This window comes from Rhincodon typus, chromosome 10 (assembly GCF_021869965.1).
Source record: "Rhincodon typus isolate 14 chromosome 10, sRhiTyp1.1, whole genome shotgun sequence".
In the NCBI taxonomy this organism is placed as follows: Eukaryota; Metazoa; Chordata; class Chondrichthyes; order Orectolobiformes; family Rhincodontidae; genus Rhincodon; species Rhincodon typus.
The window spans coordinates 80328605-80351356 of NC_063341.1; the positions used below are offsets into that span (position 1 = coordinate 80328605).

The window sequence follows — 22752 nt, forward strand, 5'->3', positions numbered from 1 at the left end:
AAGGGTCTAGGCCCGAAATGTCAGCTTTCCTGCTCCTCTGATGCTGCGTGGCCTGCTGGGTTCATCCAGCTCTACACCTTGTTATCTCAGATTCTCCAGCATCGGCAGTTCCTACTATCTCTACGTAATTGAATCATTGTTAGATATTGTGTCAAAACAACCCAAAGTCAAGAGCAGGCCATAGCCTAACAGTCGATAAATAATTCTGTTAGAGATTGTAAAGTAGAAGTACCCTGGTGTGTCTACTTAACTTTCCAATTTTTTTTCATATGCAAAGGGAAACAGCGGACCATTTGGACCCACTGGAATTATCGGTCCTGCTGGGAAACCGGTAAGTGTCTGGATCTGTTGTACGACATCTGTAACAGCGAGTGTCCCAGGGTGATCTGCCCTTTAATCTTGTCAGCCTCATCAGGGGAGGTGATGGATTAATGGTATCATCACCAATCTATTAATCCAGGTACCCAAGTAATGTTCCAGGGACCTGGGTTTAAATCCCACCATGGTAGAAGGTGGAATTTGAATTCAATAACGAAATAAAATCTGAAATGATGACCGTGCAACCCATTGCTGGGGGAGAAACCCATCCAGTTCACTCATGTCCTTTAGCGAAGGAAACTGCTGTCCTTACCCACTTTGGCCTGCACGTGACTCCAGACCCATAGCAAAAGGTCTGACTTCTAACTGCCGAGAGGGCAAGTAGAATTGGACAATATGTGCCCATGATCTGTGAATGAATTTTTAAAGAAAGTCTAAAGAGAAGGCCTCAGGTATTGACTCTCTGACCAAGACCATTTGGTTTGTTCTCTTTAAGTGATCCTGGGGAGGCAGTGGTGTAGTGGTCATATCACTAACCTAGCAACCCAGAACTCCAGGGTGATCTTCTGAGAGCACAGCTTCAAATCTCACTACAGCAACTGGTGAAATTTGAGCTCAGTGGAAATTTTGGAATTGAAAGCAAGCCCATTGGCCATCATGTAACCATTGTCAACTGTTATAAAAACCCATCTGGTTCACTAATTTCCTTAAGGAAACTGCTATCTTTACCTGGTCTGGCCTACATGTGACTCCAGACCCACAGCAATGTGGTTGACTCTGGGCAATTAGGGATGGATAATAGATACTATCCACACGTCATGAAAAGAACAAAATAAATTCCTAAATTATCCAATTATTCCTTAAGTAATTCCAGCCTCCAGTGAAGTGATCCATCTGGGATTTCTTTTTTAATTCCAATTGATCTTTGTGTGAAGAATCCGTTGATGCTGGTTTGAAATTTTTCTTTTCTTTACTTCAAACCTGTGCTTCTTTCATCTCTCCTCACTTTAAAACAAACATCGGGGATAATTGGAAAAATAACCCAGAGTAAAGACAATCTTTCTGATGTGGATTTGCTGGTGAGATTGTTCTCCACGGAATGGAGAGAGGGAAAGAGATTTGATTGAGGTGATTTGAGAAAGAGACTTTTGACAGAGTAACTGAAGAGAAACTGTTTCTCAGGGCAGGAGGGTTGATGGCCAGAGGGACACGGATTGAAGGGAATCCAGAGGGGGGAGATGAAGGGAATTTTTTTGACACAGTGAGTAATTCTGATCTGGAAGACGCTGCCTGAAATACAGTGGAGGTAGATTCAATAATGACTTTCAAAAGGAAATGTGGAATTACAGAAAGGAGAATAGAATGACCAGACTCCGGGGACAAGTGGGGACTGGGACTAATTAGGATTGCATTTTCAAGGAGCTGGCCCCGCACCCCCCAGGCTGAATGGTCTCCTGTGTATTGCTCAATGATGTCAGAGCCACTGAAAACTCCCACAAGTCAAGCATCTAAAATACCTTAAGAAAATTATTTAATTAATTATTTAAACATTAATTAATTATGTACTTATTTAATCATTGGTTCAGGAGTAGGCCATTCAGCCCCTAGAGCCTGTTCCAGTATTCAATGAGATCATAGTTGATCTGTGACCTTGGTCCATATACCTACCTTTGGCCCATATCCCTTAATAGTTTTGCTTAACAAACACATATCCATCTCTGATTTGAAATTAACAACTGATCCAGCATGTTATTAATTATTATGTTGTTACTTTTCAGTTAATGTGTTCTTTTTCTTTTCCATCACAGGGTCCAAAGGGAGTGAAAGGGGCCAGAGGGGAAATGGTAAGGCTGTATCAGAAATCACCAGTTGTGAAACCACCTTACTCTCTTCCGTAACATGTTTATAGAATACTTGAGATGTCACTAAGTTTCATGTTGCTGAATTTCTGATTTGATAAATCTCAATATTTCAATAAACCTACATGTTTGGTATACTTCAGGTAGGTTGGTGTGAAGGCCACGTAGAGTTTAAACACCAGATGGGCTGAACGGCCTGTTTCTGTGCTGTATATTTGATGTAATTTTATGTAACACACTGATAAAGTGAAAGGTAAAATGGGTGGACAGACATTTATATAGAACAGAACATTCTTACTATCTCTGAGAACATGTCAGCAGTTGGGCCAAGAAGTCTATTTCTGTCTTATAGGCCTTCTGTATCTTTGTGAAGTTTGTAGAAAAACATAGCAAATAGAGTTTGCACAGCAAGGTCTCAGAAACTATTCAGGATGTGAGAGCAGTTTTTATTACTTATCTGTAATTGCCCTACTGAAAATGCTGGTGAGCAGCCTTGAATAAAACTATATAGCTTACTTGGCCATTTCAGAGGGCAGCTTTGATATGTGTCTGGAGTGGCAAGTAGGCTAAACCAGGTAAGATGATAGATTCCTTCCCTGGAAGGACACTAGTGAACCAGATGGGTTTTTACAATAATCCAGTCATTTCTGTATGACCCTCCTCCTTCTGCTCTTTGTCTCACTGTATCAATATGTCCCCCTGTTCCATTCTCATGTGCTGAAGTTTTGCTAAATTTATACACTAGTCAGACCACAGCTGCAATACTGTGAACAGCTCTGGACCCCTTATTTAAAGAAAGATATTCTGGTATCGAAAGTAGTCCAGAGTAGGTTCATTAGGTTGATACCAGGTATGGAGGGACTGTATTATGAGGAGAGTTTGACTAGACTGGAATATAGAAGAATGAGAGGTGACCTTATTGAAACATAAAGGATTATTAGGGGGCTTCACAGGGTAGATGTGGAAAGTGGAAGAGGTATGTTCACGTTCCCTTTTGAGGGGGAGTATAGGATCAAAAAGGATAATCCCAGAATAAGGGGTTGCCCATTTAAGACAGAAATGAGAAGGAATTTTGTCTCTCTGAGGGTAGTGAATCTGTGGAATTCTTTACCAAAGAGGGCTGTTCGGGCTGCGTTGTTCAGTATATTCGAGGCAGAAAGAGAGAGATTTTTAATCTGTGAGAGGGATTGAGGGTTGTGGGGAAAAAGCAGAAAAGCTGAGTTGAAGATGATCAGATCAGCCATGGTCTCGCTGATTGAACATAGAACATAGAACCGTACAGCGCAGCACAGGCTCTTCGGCCCACCATGTTGTGCCGAACTTTTACCCTAATCCTAAAGTCTTTCTAACCTCCACTGCTACCTTATACTATCATCCATATGCCTATCTAATAGCCGCTTAAATGCCCCTAATGAGGCCGACTCCACTACCCTCTCCGGCAATGCATTCCATGCCCCGACCACTCTCTGAGTAAAGAACCTACCTCTGACGTCTCCCCTATATCTACCTCCACTCACTTTAAAACTATGCCCCCTCGTTAAAGCTACCTCCACCCTACGAAAAAGTCTCTGGCTGCCCACGCTATCTATACCTTTAATCATTTTGTACACAAATGGCTGAGCAGACTCGCTGGGCTGAATGGCCTACTTCTGCTCCTACATCTCTAGGGTCTATAAGCATGCATTAGGAAAAGAGGAGGCCATTCAGTCCCTCAAGGCTGGTCTTCAGAGTGTGTCTACACAGAACACCTTACCATCTCCCCGTGGTAATGAGTTCAATTTTAAGACAATGCAGAGAGTATTCTGCTGCTGTAGAGATTTCCTGCTGAGGACCAGCAGCAGATGGGGACTTCAAACAGTTACAAAGAAAGCCAGTGCTTACAGGATGAAAGATTTTGGCCTTTTTATATAATACTGATGGTTTCTATGTGAATCACTCAGGCATGAACAAACTTCTTAAACTAAAATAATTTATGCCAACCTTTTTAGTTTGTATATTTTTGGTCTAGCAGGAGTAAGTCTTACTCAAAGTGTTCCAGGGATAATGACCATTGAAGAGTTTGGGCAGACATGGGAAGGGGACAGATTCCATTACACCCTGTGGGCAGTTCACTATCAAACTGTTATGAATGTGGAATGAAATGAGAATCAGTAGAGATTGGTGTTTCCTGCAGGTTCCGAAGCGGAATTGTATCAGACTTGAAACGTTAACTCTGTTTGTCTCTCACACACCCTGCTGAGCTTCTCCTGCAGTTTTGTTTTCATTTCAGATTTCCAGCATCCACAGCCATTTGTTTTGGTGCAAAAAGGTTATTTTCAATCAGACATATCTCGAGAAGGGGGTGGAATTTAAACTCTGGTCCAAGGGTGGAAATGTGTTTCTAAGCACCCTGTTCAGGGATGTTATTACACACCTCTGGAGTTGGTGGGACTCCTGGCTCAGAGGTAGGGACAATACCACTGCACCACAAGATTATCTTGTGTTAATTGTATATCAGTTGGCTATTTAATTGTGCTCAAGTGACTGGGGTGGTGGTCACTGACATTCCTAAACAAGGGGACCTGTTAGCTCAGTTGGCTGGATGGCTGGTCTGCAATGTAGAGTGATGCCATCAGCGTGGGCTCAATTCCCACACCAGCTGAGGTTATCGTCAAGGTCCCAACTTCTAAACCTCTCCCCTCGCCTGAGATGTGGTGACACTCAGCTTAAGCCACCAGCAGTCCTCTCTTTCTCTGTCTCTCTCTCTGCCTAATGGGAGAGTGGGACAATGGTAGCTTTACTTAAACAGGCATTACTAAGCTAGGGAGAATAGAGAATCATAAGGATGACACTGAGGCAGAGGTGGGTAGATTCTTGGTGAGCAGTGGGGATGAGATCAGTGGTGGGTGGGGAATGTAGAGTAATCAGATCAGCTGTGATCTTGTTGAATGGGGGAAGGGGTCGAGAGGTCGAGTGGCCTGCTCTTTCTTCTAACTCATATTTCTGAAGAAGAATCGAAATATTAGCTCTGTTTCTCTCTCCACAGATGCTGGGCTTTTCCAGCAGTTAAGGTATATATTTCAGGTTTCTCACGTTCCTGTGTCTGGAGAGCACTCAGTTCCTGGGCATGGTGAGACAGGATCTGGTGTAAGACTGACTCCACTGACAAATCTTAGCCAAACCTTTCAGGCCTTTGCCAAGACGATCAGATTCTGTGCCCAAAGAGAAGCGGGGTTTCTTCTCTCTGATCCACTTGGAGGCTTCTCAATCCTACTGTCCAGAGGACTTTGCAGTCACACTCCAACTTCAATTCCTCATTTTTATTTCCAAATCCCTCCATGCCTGGCCCCCTTCATCTCTTCCAGCCCTTCACAATCTCAGCATGCTTTAAATCCTTTTATGTTTCCTGTTTTGGAGTTGTAGACTTGCTCACTGAGTCGGTGTGTTTGATTGCAGACGTTTTGTTACCCTGCTGGGTAACATCATCAGTGCGCCTCCAGTGAAGCATTGGTGTTCTGTCCCGTTTGTTATTTATATGCCTCAGTTCACTGGGATGGTTGGCATCACTTCCGGTTTCCCGTTTTAATTATTCAACAGTATCTTGACTGAGGGGATTCCTAGGCTTTGGGATTCCCTCTGTAAAATTCTCTGCCTCTTTATTTAAGAAACCTTTTTGGCCAAGTTTTTGTCTTGATCTAAGATACATGTAAAAGGTTATTGCACAAAGTAGAAGCATATAGTGACAGGCATGACACACTAGTAGGGATAGAAGACTGGCTGGCTGGCAGAAAACAGAGAGTATGTATAAATAGGTCTTTTTCTGATGGTACAGGGCTCTCTTAGGGGACTGTACTAATCCCTCAAACTTTTACAATTTAGATCATTGACTTACATGAGGGGAGCAAAGGTATGGCAGCTAAATTTGCAAACATTGAAAAGGAAATGGTGGATGTGGGTACAATTACAATGTTTAAAATTTGGATAAGTACATGAATAGGAAATGAATTGGAGGGATATGGGCCAGGAGCAAGCAGGTGGAACTAGTTTAGTTTGAGATTATGGTCGGCACAGACTGGTTGGACCGAAGGGTCTGTTTCTGTGCTGTATGACTCTATGACAGGTCAGAATGTATGTTGTGAAGAGAAAAAAATGATGTCGCAGAATGATATATACAGGTTGAGTGATGGGCAAAAATCTGGTAGATGGAGCATTATGTAAGAAAGTGTGAAGTTATTTCACTTTGACAGGAATAATGAAAAAAACAGTATTACTTTAATGGAGAATGACTGCAGAATTCCTTGGTGCAGAAGGTTCTAGGTGCATGAGTCATGGTTTATTCATGTGCAGCTGCAGCATGTAATTAAGAAGACTAATGGAAAGCTATCTTTAAACATGAAGGTAAGCTGTTAGAGAACGTGAATAATGATGAAAAGAAATACATTTTACCAATGCTTTTTCAACTTATTCTCATCAGGACCATTCACAAGAATACCAATTCAAGGGGGAATCCAACATCATGCTGCATCCGTTAAAGTAACAATGGTACACATCAGTTTGCAGGTCATGGGTGAGACCACCTCTGAGACATTGTGCACAATATTCACCTTCTTACTGAAGAAAGAAATGTGTTGTAGGTAATTTAGAGAATATATACCTGCAATAGGTGGGTTGTTTTATGAGGAAAGGTTGGACAGACTGGGCTTGTTTCCAATGGAGTTTAGATGAGTGAGGAAAGACTTGTTTGAAGTGTCTAAAATTCTGAATGGTCTTGACAAGATGGATGTGGAAAGGATGTTTCCTTGAGTGGGTCGATCCAGAGCTAGGTGCCAATAAAAGTTTCCCTTTTGGGTCAGAGACAAGGAGAAGCATTTTCTCAGAGGGTTGTATGACTTTGGAATTCTGCTTCAGAAGGCAGCAGAGGTGGGGTTAAGCCATGGGATCAAGCGTTATCAGCAGTAAATGTGCAATTCGAAACACAAACAGAACAACAATCATCTCATAGAATAGAGGAACAGGTTTGAGGGGCTGAATGGCCTATTCCTGCTCCTGATTTATATGTTTATATCTCTTTACATGGCTCAGTGCTAAAGTCAAATTAATAAACAAGGCGCTGCGAAACATATTGGATGTCATTTTACAGTAGAAAGGTGCTACATAATTGCATGTTGCTGTTGTGAAGATTTTTAGTCTATTTGAGATGTGACCAGATGCTGCGTACACACATTTTGTTTTCTTGTAAAGAGAAAATTGGAGTTCGTCTCAGACCCTGGGGATTCTGTGCCAGAAACAACAAATCTGGCATGTTGAAATCCTTTATCGAATTATGTTTTCTTAAACTTCAATATGCAAATAATCCACTGCACCATTTCAAATGTTCCTGTCAGGGCAAGATTTCAACAAATGTCATCGTTAATCTACAATGTCAACGTCCTTGTTCGATGAAAACAACTAAATGCAAAGTCCTTAAAGGATAGCTGAATAAAATATTCATTCATTAAAGAGAGGTCATTATTGGGCCTCTTGTGGTGCAGTGGCAGTGCCCCTGTCTCTGATACAGGAGGCCCAGGTTCAAGTTTCACCTGCTCTAGAGCGTGTGTCATAACATCTCCGAATTGGTCAATTTGGAAATTATGTAGAGCTCGTCACTATAAAGTTGCCGCCGGTAAATCCAATTGGGAATTTGGGGAGAGAGTAGAGGTGAATATTGTGGCCATAGTTAAGGAGAAGATGAATAAAGACATGAGGGAAAAATGAAAGGGAGGATATGGTGATGGAGTGAGATGAAAAAGGTTGGAAGTGTGTCAATGTGGGGGATGAATACCAGCAGACAAGCTGGGCTGAATGGCCTCTTTCTGTACTGTAAATCCCCCACGTTTCTTGGAGAAGACATAATGAATGAGAAAGAAAGTCTTAGAGTCATAGAGTGGTACAGCACAGAAACAGACCCTTCGGTCCAACTTGGCCATGCTGAACCAGATATCTTAAATTAATCTGGTCCTATTTGCCAGCATCTGGCCCAAATCCCTCTGAACCCTTCCTATTCATATACCCATCCAGATACCTTTTAAATGTTGTAATCATTGTTTAGTTATACAATGATTAGTGAAGCCTTTGTTCTTTGTCAGGGACCTGAAGGACCACGCGGGCAGCCTGGACCACCAGTGAGTAGACCTTTCCATCATGTTTTTTATTTCAGGTTTGTTTTTAGTCTCGTTTATGCTGAAATGAACAGCTACAATAAAGTGAACTCTTTCATTGCAGGGTCCTCCTGGGACCCCTGGTCCGTTGGTAAGTAATATCCAATATCCACTCCACCTCTTCCAGTCAAAATCTCCATGTTCTCTCATTTCATACCTGCATCTTGGAAATCTCTGTTTACTCTTTGAGGGGAAAAAAACAACTGTTTTCCTGAATTTGAAGACCATACAAGACACAGTTTTACGTATGATTGTGGATTTGAACCATAGGCAACCATGAACAATTATAGACCTTCAGAAAAATGGCCAATAGATTTCCCAGTCACCTTTCCACCCACATTCCTGGAGTGTTGACTGGAATCTGATGGCAACACAGACTTAGAGGAATCATAGATGCAGTTTTCAACATGAATTAACCTACTGACTCTTAGTATTTTCAAGGATGTTGTATACATTCAGATATCTCATGGTTTTGAATAAAACTCCCATGTTTTAAATGCTGTGAGAATGTTTCCCTCTAGCTAGGGAGTCTAGAACGTGGGGTCCACAGCCCCTGGTGTTTGTCCTGGGATTGGGTACCCAGGGGCAGGGGATATCACAGCTCTGCAAACCAGACCTTTAAAATTGTGCCCTAAACACAAAAAAACCAAAGAACTGCAGATGCTGGAAATCAGAAACAAAATCAGGAATTGCTGGAGAAACTCAGCGGGTCTGACAGCATCTGAGGAGAGAGAAACAGAGTTAATGTGTCGTGTCCGGTACTGAAGAAGGGTCCTATTCAAGAGGGACCTGAAACGTTAACTCTGTTTCTCTGTCCACAGATGCTGCCAGACCTGCTGAGTTTCCCCGGTAATTTCTGATTTTGTCTTTAAAAGTTGTCCTCCTGCATTTACAATTTCCTGTCAGGTAATAGTGGGTGAATGGGTGAATCTGTAGAACTCATTGCTGCACAGGGCTGTGGAGGCCAAGTCATTGAGTGTCTTAAAGATAAGGTCAGAAATCACACAACAACAGATTATAGTCTAACAGGCTAATTTCTGACCTTGTCCACCCTAGTCCAACACTGGCATCTCTACATCATGTCTTTAAGGTAGAGATAGATAGGGTCTTGATTAGTAAGAGGATCAAGGGTTACAGAGAGAGGACAGGACAAATGGGATTGAGAAACAGATCAGCTATGGTCGAATTGCAGAGTTGACTGATAGCCGAATACTGGATTGGGAGTGGAGTCAGGAGACTAGAGAGAAGGTGGCTGCTATTTACAGAAGAGGTCTGAGTGGAAAGCTTGTCTCCAGCACTGTAAAACAATAACGATTGAAACATAAAATATTGATCTTGCTCCCATCCTTTCATCCTCACACACTCCTGAGCCAAATCCAGGGTAACCCCTTACCATCCCCACAGCCCCTCACACCTCTGTGCCAACCTATGTCCATTTACCGATCCACCTGGCCCGTTATAGCCTCCATGCCACTCTACACCCCTCTACACATCCCCCCCCCCACCATAGCCTGTCACTCCTCTTGTGCCACACTATGCTTCAGATCATCCCAAAGACCCAGTGCAGCCATATTCCAAATTATGCCCCCTTGTCACCACCCTTTGCCCTATCCTCTCCAACTCATCAAATATCCACCATAGACAAGCTTCATGTGCCATGTTGATGGTGTCTGTTGTTGATGTCACTCTTGGAATAAAATCTCTCAACTAGTTCCTAATCCCTTATGTCAAGAAACATTTCTCTTTAAGAAGCAGCTGGAGTTGATTACCAAAATGCCCCCTTGTGACAATGATAGATTGTGAAATCAGTCATACAGCACAATCCTACATGGTTTTACATGAACAGACATTCTGTGATACTTAGCTACTTTGCTTAATTCCAGACATGTTTATTTGGACAGTTCCTTGACACCTCTGCCAATTCCAATGTGATTTTTGCACTTTCTATGTACAATCGTCTCCACAGTTTGTCGTCTTTAAGGCACCTGACCTCCTATGCCCAAAGGATACCTAATGCTCCCTCCCCCCAACATAAGGAGCCCTGACCCCCACCCGTGCGATCTGTTGGGATAATATCTGCAGGTGTACAAAGGGATACCCTGACTGTCCAATTGAAATGCATTGAGAAATAACCACTCTTACCTGGTCCACAATTGAAATATCCAGCTGTACAAGTGATTCTTCCGAAGTGAAAGTGTGAAGATTCTGGGTGAAAACTTGAGGAGAATGAGTAGTTTCATGTATTAGGGTTAGTGATGGCAGAGGCTAGAAGCTATGGGAGTGGACATTAAGCAATGGATTCACTCTGGTTGGAGTGTTTGGTCTTGTGTGATAGAAGTGTCAATGAAACTGAAAGGAAGAATTAACAGAACAGGTATGACTTTGACCTGGTTACATGGAAAATGTCAGGTTTTTATGTTCACTGTTTCATGTTTTTACTTGGGATTGCACAGAATTGGAATTGGACAGAACGTACACTATGACTGGTCTGTGTAAGTGTTTCTCCTCGGACAAGTCTCCTCCCACATATCTGTTATATTACTCTATCAGCCTATCCTCTACCATTGTCTCTCAGATGCTCATCCAGCTTAAATGTATCAACAGAATTCACCTCAACCTGTGGTCATGAGTCCCACATTCTACCCACTCCCTGGATAAAGGAGATGTTTTTGTTACTGACTATCTTACATTGAGGCTAAGTCCCCTTGTGGAGTCAATTGGTGTCTAACTGTGACCCTGGACTGAAACGGTGTGATGTTGGTTCTGAAGGTTTGAGGTGTTCCACTCCACAGCACTAGCGTTCATGAATCTTGTTGAGCAGAGATTGCATCAACAGGGCAGTTCTGACTGATGGTTTCTATTTCTCTCTATGTCCTTCATGGCCTGTAATGTAGAGACATGCGGATATCAATGCAGCTATTCAAGCCTTGATTGCATCCAATGAAGCCCTTCAGTTTGAGGTGAGCTCCTTGTTCGATCTTTGACTCAACTAAACTATTTCCTTCGTCAACAACAGCCTGAAGGGGGTGATGGTGGTGTAGTGGTGACATCACTGACCTACTTGTTCAACAGCAATTTTGGATTCAAATCTCAGTTTGGCAGCTGATCAGTTTTCAACCTGGATAATCAACTCTGGAAATTTGGTGTCTGTAACATTAAAAGCTAATTTAGTTCATGTGGGAAGGAAATACGTTGCTGCCTCTGAAATAGCGAAAAGCCACTCTGTTCCAGGGCAGTTAGGGATGAGTAACAAATGCCAATGACATCACGTGAAGAAAAATGCATTAACTGTTTCATATTTCAACATCTCATTGCGTGTATCACCGTGCCTGGAAATGCATCTTTAAATAATATGTCTCATTTGACCACTTTGCAGAACACCTCCATTCTTTCCACAGAAATGACCCTGAGCTTCCAGTTGCTGCCACTTCAACACACTACTGTGTTCCCTGGCTAACATCTCTGTTTCGGGCTCACAACAGTGCTCTAGCGAAGCCTGGCACAATCTGGAAGAACAACATCTCATTTTCTGCTTGGGAACCCTGCAGCACTCTGGACTCGAGTTCAATAATTCCAGGCCCTGAACACCTTCTCCCATGTCCTTACCCCAACCCCAACACATCAGGCCTTGTCATGCCATGGACTGCCATCACAAACAACCCACTAGTCAGTCACTAATGGTCCCAGTTCACAGTTAGTCATTCTCCCAATCTGACTTTTGTTTGCGCAACTGTTTTTCTCTTTCTCTGGGCTCCATCTCTACCTTTAGTTAACTTCCACTGTTTCCCCTTGACCCCATCTTTAGCATATATAGCAACCTTTTCCCAGCTACAACCTGTTCTGAAGAAAGGTCAGTGGACCCTAAACATTAACTCTGCTTCCTCTCCACAGATGCTGCCAGACCTGCTGAGTTTCTCCAGCAATTTTTGTTTTTGTTTCCAATGTGTATTACTTTGTACCTGAATATTTCACTTTGCTCATGACTCTCCAGTTTGTCCCTGTTATCTCACATTGTGATTCACATGTTCTCTAGAATTACCAGAACACTGACGTCCCACTCGTAGAGCAAGGAATGGAGATTTTCAAAACTTTACACTATCTCAGCAGCTTGATGCAAAATATCAAGAACCCCCTGGGAACCAAGCAGCATCCTGTTCGGATTTGCCGGGACTTGCTGAACTGTGAAAGTAAATTATCTAATGGTGAGAGGAGCTCGGCATGTTTAAACTGTCACCTGAAAACAGTAATTGCTCAGGTTCAGGTTTCTGATACAAGTCCTTTCTCATCCCTGCAGACAAATACTGGATTGACCCCAACTTGGGCTGCTCTTCGGATACTATCGAAGTATTCTGCAATTTTAACACTGGCGGCCAAACATGTTTACACCCTGTCACTACATCCAAGGTAACGCAAGGCTTTCAGTGAACGTGGAGAGACAGGAGGAGCTGGGATTGTTATCATTAGAGAGAGAAGGTTCAGAAGTGATTTCACAGAGGTGTTCAAAATGGTTAGGTGTATTGAGAGAGTCAATAAAGAGAAATCACTGCCACCCACAGAAGGACCTAAATTTCAAACTAGGTGGTAAAAGAAATAGACACAATGTGAAGGTTTTAAAGTTGTTGGGATCTGAAACTTACTGCCCTAAGGACAGTTTAAATAAAATCAACAACATATTTAGAAACAACTTTTTTTTAGCCTAATTCAAAACTGAAAGAACTGTGGATGCTGTAAATCAGAAATAAAAACTAAGGAAGGGTTACTCAACTCAAAACATTAACTCTGATTTCTCTCCGCAAATGCTGCCAAGTCTTGCTGAGCTTTTCCAGCAATTTCTCCATTTGTTTTCCTTTTATACTTTCTCATGGAATGTGAATATCATTGTCACATACAGCATTTATTGCCCATCACTTATTGAGAAGGTGGTGCTGAGCTGCCTTCGTAAACTATTGCAGTCCATGTGGTAACAGTGGGACTTGCTGGGTCATATCACAGGGCAGCTGACAGCTGTGGATCTAGATGAGATCAGGCTTCCCCTCTTTAAAGGATCATAGTTGTCATATTCACCAAGACTAGCTTTCAATTCCATTTTTTTTTTTTGCAAATTAATTAGAATTAAATTCCACCAGTTGCTAATGGTGGGATTTGAACCCGTCCCCCTTGAGCATGGGCCTGTATCCCTAGATTGGTCATGCAAGGACATTACCAGTATGCCAGCAACACTCAATAAAACATGGAAAAGGGAATTAAAGGGGTGCAATGCTATGGAAAGGGGAATCATAGAACCCCTACAGTGTGGAAACAGGCCCTTCGGCCCAACAAGTCCACACTAACCCTCAGAGCATCCCACCCAGGTTCATCCCTCTATAACCCACCTCATCTACACATCCCTGAACACTACGGGCAATTTAGCATGGCCATCCACCTAACCTGCACATCTTTGGACTGTGGGAGGAAACCGGAGCACCCAGAGAAAACCCATACAGACACGGGGTGAACATGCAAACTCCACACAGACAGTCGCCTGAGGGTGGAATCAAGCCTGGGTCCCTGGCGCTGTGAGGCAGCAGTGCTAACCACTGAGCCACCATGCCACCCAAAATATTGGAATATCGGATGGCATAGAAGTCAGCTCAGACACAATGGGCCAAGAGACATACATTTGTGTTATTCCGAGCAACAACCCCTGAAAGCTGATAACCTTGATGGATTTGGAAGTTGGATGCAACAAGGATCAAAATAAAATGGAGCATTTGTGGTTGACTAATGAGAGAAGAGGGAGTGGGAGGATATGTTGATGGGGTAAGATGAAGGAGGATGGCGGTTATTGGTCTACAGTATTAACACTGGCACATACCAGTCACGTGGAGTGGCCAGTTTGTACCCAGGAACACCTTGGACTTTACCACAGCCAATACCATGTGGAGCTGGAGGAACACAGCAGGTCAGGCAGCTTCAGGAGAGTCAAGGCTTCGGGTTTACACCCTTCATCAGGACTCAAAGGGTGTTAACCTGAAACGTCAACTTCCCTGCTCCTCTGATGCTGCCTGACCTGCTGTGCTCCACCAGCTCCATACTGTGTTATCTCTGACTCCAGCATCTACAGTTCTTGTTATCTCCTCAGACCTCACCATCCACCATCAGATGGTAATTAGGTGTGAGAAACCCCTTAATCTGCAAGTGTGCTCAGGTAGCCCAGGCAGGGGAGAGGAGAAAAGCCACCTGGGGTTCCATGGGGATAGAATGGGTTTCAACCTCAAAACCTTCCTCAGTCAAGTTAACATTTTCCTTTCACATAAAATATCAAGGTACGGAAGGGAGCATCGTCCAATTTTTTTCAAAAAGCAATTCAATTAGTCCTGCTCACTCACTCTTTTCTCTCACAATGTCTCTCCTTCCAGTATTTCCCTGATTCCTTTTGAAAGTCACTATTGAATCTGCTTCCATTGCCCTTTCAGGCAGCGCATTCCAGATCATAGCAACTCTCTGGGTGAAAAGTGGTTTTCTCATCTATTTCTTTTATCAATCATGGTAACTCCACTGGTAACTAATCCAAGCTAGTGGGGAGAGTTTCTCCTTACTTCTTCTAAAAATCCCATCATGAATTTTGGAGCCTTGATTAAATCTCCTCTTAACCTTCGCTATTCTAAAGAGAAAAAACCCCAGTTGCTCCAGTCTATTTATGTTACTGATATTCACAGTGCTTTATTTTCCTTTACATTAAAAGTCTCTTGTGGTTCTCTGTTTGAATTTCATGAATTTTTCATTGATCTTGGTTTTAACCAGTCATTTTTCTTTGCAGCTGGATTTTGGAATTGGAAAAGTACAGATGAATTTTTTACATTTGCTAAGTTCAGAAGCCATACAGACAGTTACAATTCATTGTCTCAATTTCCCAGTTTGGAAGAACAGTACCAACAAGGATCCTTTCGCTAATTCCATACACTTCAGAGGATGGAATGGCCAGATATTTAAGGCAAATACAGTATTTCAACCCAAGGTTATAAGAGATGGGTGCAAGGTAATTTTCTGTGGATTTTGTAACTGACAATTCAGGTCAATTTCTGAAATTAAAACGGAAAATTTTGGAAAATGGAACAAAGAGGAGTCATGTTGGACTCAAATCATTAACTCTGTTTCTCTCTCCACATCCTACCAGACCTGCTGAGTTTCTCCAGCAACTTTCTGTTTTTATTTCAGATTTCTGGCATCTAAGCATTTGGATTTTATTTCGAGTTAATTTCTTTGTGGAAAATTCAGCTTGAAGATCAGCTTGGGCAGCATGGTGGCTCAGCACTTAGCACTGCTGCGTCACAGTGCCTGGGTTCGATTCCAGCCTTGGGTGACTGTCTGTGTGGAGTTTGCACATTCTCCCCGTGTCTGCGTGGGTTTCCATCACCACTTCCCTTATTGCCCTTTAATTATCTCTTAGAAAATCAAAACCCAGTCTTCTGTTTTCTGAAATAAAGGTCTCTAATGTGTTCAGATCTCAGATTGGGGAGGTGATGGCCTGGTATTGTCGCTAGACTATTAATCTAGAAACACAGCATATGTTCTGGGGTCTCAGATTTGATTCCTGCCAATGGTTTTGAATTTGAATTCAATTATTTCTGGAATTAAGAGTTTAATAATGACCCTGAATCCATTGTCAATAGTGAGAAAATGCCATCTGGTTCATTACTGTCCTTCAGGGAAGCAAAGTGCCATCCTTACCTGGTCTGGCCTCCAGACCCACAGCAATATTGTTGACACTTAACTGCTCTCTGGGCAATTAGGGATGGGCAATAAATGCCGGTCTGGCTAGTGGCACCCACATCTCATGAAGGAATTTTAAAAAAATTTTCCTGAAGGGTGTGACCTCTCATTTCTGGCATCATTCTTGTAAATCTCTTCTTGCACTTGCCCAGTGCCTGATCGATCTTGATTCTATAATGACGAGGGCAGAGATGTCTGCATAACTCAAGGTTCTAGACAGATTTAACATCATCTCTCCACTTCTCACTGTATCCCTTCCTTCCCAGAAAGTCAACTGGCAAATGATGGAACTGGAACCAAGCTTTGTGCAGTTTTGTGTATATTTGCAGATATATATATTCATTCACAGGCTGATGGCTTGCTGGCACAGCCAGCACATATTGCCCATCTTGAATGACCTTTGAGATCACGGAGTGCCTTACTGTCCATTTTTCAAGGGGTAATTAAGAGCGAGCCATGTTGCTGTGGATCTGGGGTCACAGAGTGGATAGAGATTGACAGCTTTCCTTTGTGAAGTAGACAGGTCACCACAACAATTTAGAAGCTGCGTTGCCACTGCTGCTAATTACTGAAAGCAAGCGCGGACTGGGTGACCCCTTTGCGGAACACCTCCGGTCTGTGCACACGCAGGACCCTGCCCTTCCCATAGCTGGTCATTTTAACACAGCATCCTGCTCGCATGGCCATGCCTGTCCTTGACATACTGCAGTGTTCCTGTGAATCACAGCGCAAACTGGAGCAACAACATCTCATCTTCAGAATAGGCACTTTACAGCCTTTTGGACTTAATATTGAGTTCAACACCTTTAAATTGTGAACCAGCTCCCATTTCTTCCCTTTCTTTTTGTTGCATTCTCTGTCACCCTCCCACCCACCCCACCCCCACCCCATTCCCCCACCCCAGTCTGTCCTTTTCAGTCTGGCAGTTGGACGCACCGTTGTTCTGCCATTCTCACATTCTGATCACTTAATCTGAACAATCAACATCCTTTCAGAGATAGCAGGAACTGCAGATGCTGGAGAATCTGAGATAACAAGGTGTAGAGCTGGATGAACACAGCAGGCCAAGCAGCATCAGAGGAGCAGGAAGGCTGACGTTTTGGGCCTAGACCCTTCTTCAGAATAAGGGTCTGGGCCCAAAACGTCAATCAACATCCTTTCTTCCTCAGCGCTCTACACTCCCATTATTGTATAAATGCTGTCCCCCTCCACACTTCACAGCAGCTCTGATGATGAGTCATCTAGACTCAAAACGTTAGCTTGCTCTCTCTCCGGATGCTGTCTGACCCACTGTGATCTCCAGTATTTGTTGTTTTCAGTACAGATTCCAGCATCTGCAGTATTTTGCTCCTACTGATTTTCTTTTGGTTCAATGAGCTGAATTTAACTTCCATGGCTGCAGTGTCGGGATTTAAACGTGTCTCCTCCACCTCATTTATCATTAACTCCGCAATATTTGCTATCCCCTAAATCCCTTTGCTGCTCAACCCTGCTTTGACTCTGATTTGTTTGTTAATTACAGATTCAAGATGGGACTTGGCAACAGACACAGTTCGTTTTCAACACTCAGGTTGTTAGTCAACTTCCGATCGTTGAAATTCACAAGCTCCCTCACATCACATCAGCGAAACAGTACCGTATAGAAATTGGCCCAGTCTGCTTTCTGTAGGAAGATAACACAACTGAGTTGCCCTCATTAAGTCTGTCGGGAAGTTAGACTCCCTGGAGCTGTCAGTTTTTGGAGAGATTATCTCTGTTCGCTGTGGAGAGCTCAGGAACAATTTTTATTCAAACTGACTCCTCACAAAGAGTGAATTGATGCCTCTCTATCTCAGTCACTGCAGTTAGCTGGAAATGAAGGCATTTGATGGATCAGGCACAATATTCTGTGCTCCAAGTCACAGAAACTTTCAGTAACGTATCAGTTGAGACTTCCGCTCCACTCACTCAGCCAAGACTGAGAAAGAAAGACCCTTAATAGCACTGAAGGCTATTTATTGCAGAATGTGCAATGTCTTCCAATGAGAGGTGGAAGACAGCTCGGAACAAGTGCGCAGTTTTATCTAATCTTATCTACGTCTAGAAGTGTCCTCTACCTCCGATACCCTACCTGTCTTCCATCTGGACTTTTGACACTTCTGGATGTTCCTCATGTTCAACAGTCAACAGGCCAGTCTGTTGAGAGATCTGTCTTGCCCACTTTGTGGAGGTACATATCCACGTATCTAAGGTTAGCAAGGGTCAGGGTGATTCCCAATTAGATGCAAGCCATAGTTGGTTTTCAATCATTGAAGCAGCTGATTAGCTCAGTAGTAACCTTCCTGCAGTCTGCACAGGTAAATCCATCCAAGGCCTTAGGGAATTGCTTTGTACTGTTATTGGCACCCAACTGAGAAGGGTCTAATTTATCAAGAGCCAGGTGGGGCCCCTCCAGCACCACTTGATTATAAAATGCTTATCTCTGGTGCATTTTGAACCAATGCCCTTGTTCAGATATTGGGTCACTGAGCTGCCATTGAGGACTCACTCTCCACTGATAGGCATGCCTCCTCGGAGACAACTCAACCCAAAAGACCCTTCCAATTCCTTCCCTGTCCACTCACTCCCATCAGCTCCATATCCCCACACAACCCCAATTCCCAACCCCAACTTTCCAAAGCGCAGGTTGTTGGACAGGCGGGCAACATGCATCCAAAACACCAGTGCCAACGCTCAGCAGAAGGCATTCTGTAGTGTAGCACCAAGCACAGACACAGACCCAGCCACCTACATATAACCATCTGGTAGTGGTTGTACAGGTGAGGCTCTTTAGCTGAACATTGACCAAGGTGGGTACTGAACCCTGGTTATTGACTTACACGTTGGCATTCACAGGTGATGCCCCTTCCCCTGTCATTCCTGAACCTCAGAGTTTGCTCATGTGATGGACATCTGCCATCAGCAGATACAGATACAAAGAACTGCAGACTACAGTTTGTGACACATCAGCCTCCTGGATGTCCTAGGTGCTAGTCAATAAGGTGCTACGGTTTTGATATTATTTTGTTTTTTCGAAATGTATGTACTGGCTACATTCAGTATTTTTCTGTTTTAAAAGTACTTATTTGGTCATTTATTTCTATCAGAAACATTATTTATATGAACTGTGTAATTATACCAATTGTGTCTGACATTGTATGGAAGTGCTGTACAGATTGGCACAGTGTGTGTGGTGACTGTAGATAGACAAAAATGCTTCGCTAGTTAGAGGAATGTTGTAGAACAACTACATGCTTTCTGTTCAGCTTTAAGGTTATACCTTGCTATTATATATTAAATCTTGATCACTCACTCTATGACATGCAACTTAATTTTATTTGTGCATATTTTGTATAGTTGGTTTTAGGGCTGAGACAAACAATTTATAATCAGTTCATCAATTGAAAGTTTTATTTATCTTGTTATTATTGGAATTGTAAAGACAATGAAAGTCTATTCCATTCTCAGTTACTGAGTTCTCATTCAACAGGAGATTGCCATTATCATCAGGACAACTGTAAAAATATTGTTAATTTACGGCTTTTATTCTTGTTTGACTGAAACTATCAAATCAAACTGACTTCATTCCATACAAAGGGTAAAGTCACCTTTGTCTTACTAGACCATAGGGCTGCTGTCTTATTAGAGAGGGTGAGAAATGACTGGTGATGGTTTAACATGAGGATCACGACATCTCAGATAAGGGCACAGGTTGAGAAGGAGAGGCCTTCATGGCACGCTGAGCGAATATGGGACTGGAACCCAGCCATCTAACCAAATGAGCTAACCAATACAACACTCAGCCATTATACCTAATTTGTGATTAAGATATTGTGCTGATTATGATTCTGATCATGGACACAGCAGGTCAAGCAGCATCACAGGAGCAGAGAGGCTGACGTTTCGGGCCTAGACCCTTCATCACCCTCCCTTTCTGATGAAGGGTCTAGACCCGAAACGTCAGCCTTTCTGCTCCTATGATGCTGCTTGGCCTGCTGTGTTCATCCAGCCCTGCACCTTGTTGTCTCGGATTCTCCAGCATCTGCAGTTCCTACTATCTCTGATTCTGATCATATTGCATTTCCTCCAGAACTGTAGGCAGGTTAGTGCTACGTAGAACGTGCAATTTCCAAAGTAATACCATAGCTCCAGATTCTTTTAATTCATTATCGCAACAAATCCCTTTGATCTGCTGCTATTACATTCTACTTTTAAACTTGCTCATTCAGCAAGGTGATTTTACAAGTCCTGGTACAATAGAAGGGTCCTTCTCTGAACTTTTAATTTACAATGTTTTAGTTGTACTTTCTTTTCTCCAGAAAAAATCATTTAGTCGTTATACTTCATAGTTTAGTGACTTTGAGGAACAAGGTCTTTAACTTATATTAGCGTACTTATTGTCTTGGTGACATCTCCTTGTCTCCTATTTTAACCAGAATTAAACCATCTAGAATTTTCTGTAGAATTTAGAAGGTCAAGGGGTGATCTGATCAAAGACTTCAAGATATTAACCGGTGAAGGCAGGGTGGATAAAGATAAATTATTTCCACTGGTTGGGGATTCTAGGATTAGGGGCACAGTCTGAGAATGAGGGCCAGGTTGTTCAGGAGAGATGTTAGGGAGCACTTCGACACACAAAGGGTGGGATTGTCTTCCACAAACAGCAATGGATGCTGAATAAGTTGTTAGTTTTAAATCTGTGAGAGATACAGTTGTTCCTTGACCCACATGCACCTATGTTCCTACCTGCAATTCAAAAGGATTTTTCAATGGATAAGAACTACAAATGCAGAACATTAGAATTTAAAGCACAGAAAAAAGAAACTTTGCAACAGTACTGGACATAGTTCTTGAACAAAAACCATCTAATCCCATTTCCTGATCTTTGTTCTGTCTCCTTTCACAGTCTTCCTTTGAAAATGATCAACCCCCTTTGAAACATGAGATTCTGGTCAATTGTAGACTGTGGCTATAGGTCACTGCCAGGGCAAGTCCAGAATGTTAAAACGATAGAACTACATAATATTTCCAGCCCAGAAACAGCCCATTCTGTACTCTGGTCTACATAGATATTTCTTCTCCTACCTATCTTCATCCCACCCTGTCTTTACCCATGTTCTTCTGTCCCTTTCTCCATCATGTGGGGGTGGAGGAGGTTGTTGATGGGGCATTGGAGGTGGAGAAAGGAGACTGTGAGAGCGAGTGGTGTAAGAGAGAGAGTCATAGAGCTGTACACCGTGGAAACAGACCCTTCGGTCCAACTCACCAATGCTGACCAGATATCCTAAACTGGTCTAGTCCCATTAGTCAGCATTTAGCCCATATCCTTCGAACACCTTTGTATTCATATACCCATCCAGATGCCTTTTAAATGTTGTAATTGTACCAACCTCCACTACTTCCTCTGGCAGCTTATTCTACACACGCACCACCCTCTGTGTGAAAAAGTTGCCCCTTAGATCCCCTTTAAATCTTTCCCCTCTCACCTTAAATCAATGCCCTCTAGTTTTGGACTCCCCTATCCCCAGGAAAAAGCCTTAGCTATTCACCCTATCCATGCCCCACATGATTTTATAAACCTCTATTAGGTCACCCCTCAGCCCCAGCCTATTCAACCTCTCCCTGTAACTCAAACCCTCCAACCCTGGCAACATCCTTGTAATTTTTTTCTGAACCCATTCAAGTTTCACATCTTTCCTTAAGCAGGGAGACCAGAATTGAACACAGTATTCCAAAAATGACCTAACCAATATCCTGTACAGCCACAACATCATCTCCAAACTCCTATACTCAATACACTGACCAATAAAGGCAAGCGTACCAAACACCTTCTTCACTATCCTGTTTATCTGCGACACCACTTTCAAGGAACTATGAACCTGTACTCCAAGGTCTCTTTGTTCAGCAACACTCCCCAGGACCTCACCATTAAGTGTATAAGTCCTGCCCTGATTTGCCTTTCCAAAATGCAGCACCTTATCTAAATTAAACTCCATCTGTCACTCCTTGGCCCATTGGCCCAGTGGCCCATCTGACCAAGATCCTGTTGTACTCTGAGGTAACCTTCTTCACTGTCCAATACACATCCTATCCTTCAAGTGTAGTGTAACCAAGATTTCAACATGGCAAATGAACTTGTTAATTTTTCACTTCTAAAATTGAACCAAGTTTCTTCTTTGCTTCTGAATGACCTTATGGACTTGCGTTGTTGATTTCAGCCATTTACCTGTACCCTGATCCCAATGCTCCCTCACCTCTTTAACGTTAACTTTAATAATGTGAAGATTTTAAAGAAGGATTTGTCAATGAGACTTCATTTAAATTTAACTGTTGCTTCAATCCTCAAAATCAAATTGGCATATTGTTCGTATTCATGGATTTTGTAATGATTATTGTCAACGAAACTGCCCAGTAAACTATCGGTTCCCCAATGAAAGCAGGTGCAAATCCTGGAATCTGCCCATGTGCAGAATAACGTAAAAATCTGGAAGCCAATCTGTGTGTGTGTGTGAGAGAGTGTGCGTGTGTGTGTGTGAGAAGGACAGAGTTTGTGTGTGTGTGTGTGTGAGAGAGACACAGTTTGTGTGTGTGTGTGAGAGAGAGAGAGAGTGTGTGTGAGAGAGAGAGTG

The 22752-nt window shown here is 42.8% G+C and overlaps 1 protein-coding gene across 2 annotated transcripts in view; it reads left to right on the plus strand.

The window, feature by feature from the left end:
- LOC109912085 (collagen alpha-1(XXIV) chain-like) overlaps window positions 1–19435 on the plus strand; it is a 25180-nt gene extending 5745 nt beyond the window's left edge. The window contains exons 3-11 of one of the 2 annotated variants that reach the window (XM_020511465.2): window positions 278–331; window positions 2127–2162; window positions 8282–8317; window positions 8418–8444; window positions 11248–11313; window positions 12387–12555; window positions 12648–12757; window positions 15153–15371; window positions 17628–19435. In XM_020511465.2, the coding sequence (XP_020367054.2) occupies window positions 278–331; window positions 2127–2162; window positions 8282–8317; window positions 8418–8444; window positions 11248–11313; window positions 12387–12555; window positions 12648–12757; window positions 15153–15371; window positions 17628–17774 (864 nt within the window). In that variant the 3' untranslated portion in view covers window positions 17775–19435. The remainder of the gene's footprint in view (window positions 1–277; window positions 332–2126; window positions 2163–8281; window positions 8318–8417; window positions 8445–11247; window positions 11314–12386; window positions 12556–12647; window positions 12758–15152; window positions 15372–17627) is intronic. The other variant, XM_048602135.1, reaches the window with a different exon arrangement.
- Window positions 19436–22752: the final 3317 nt, after the last annotated feature.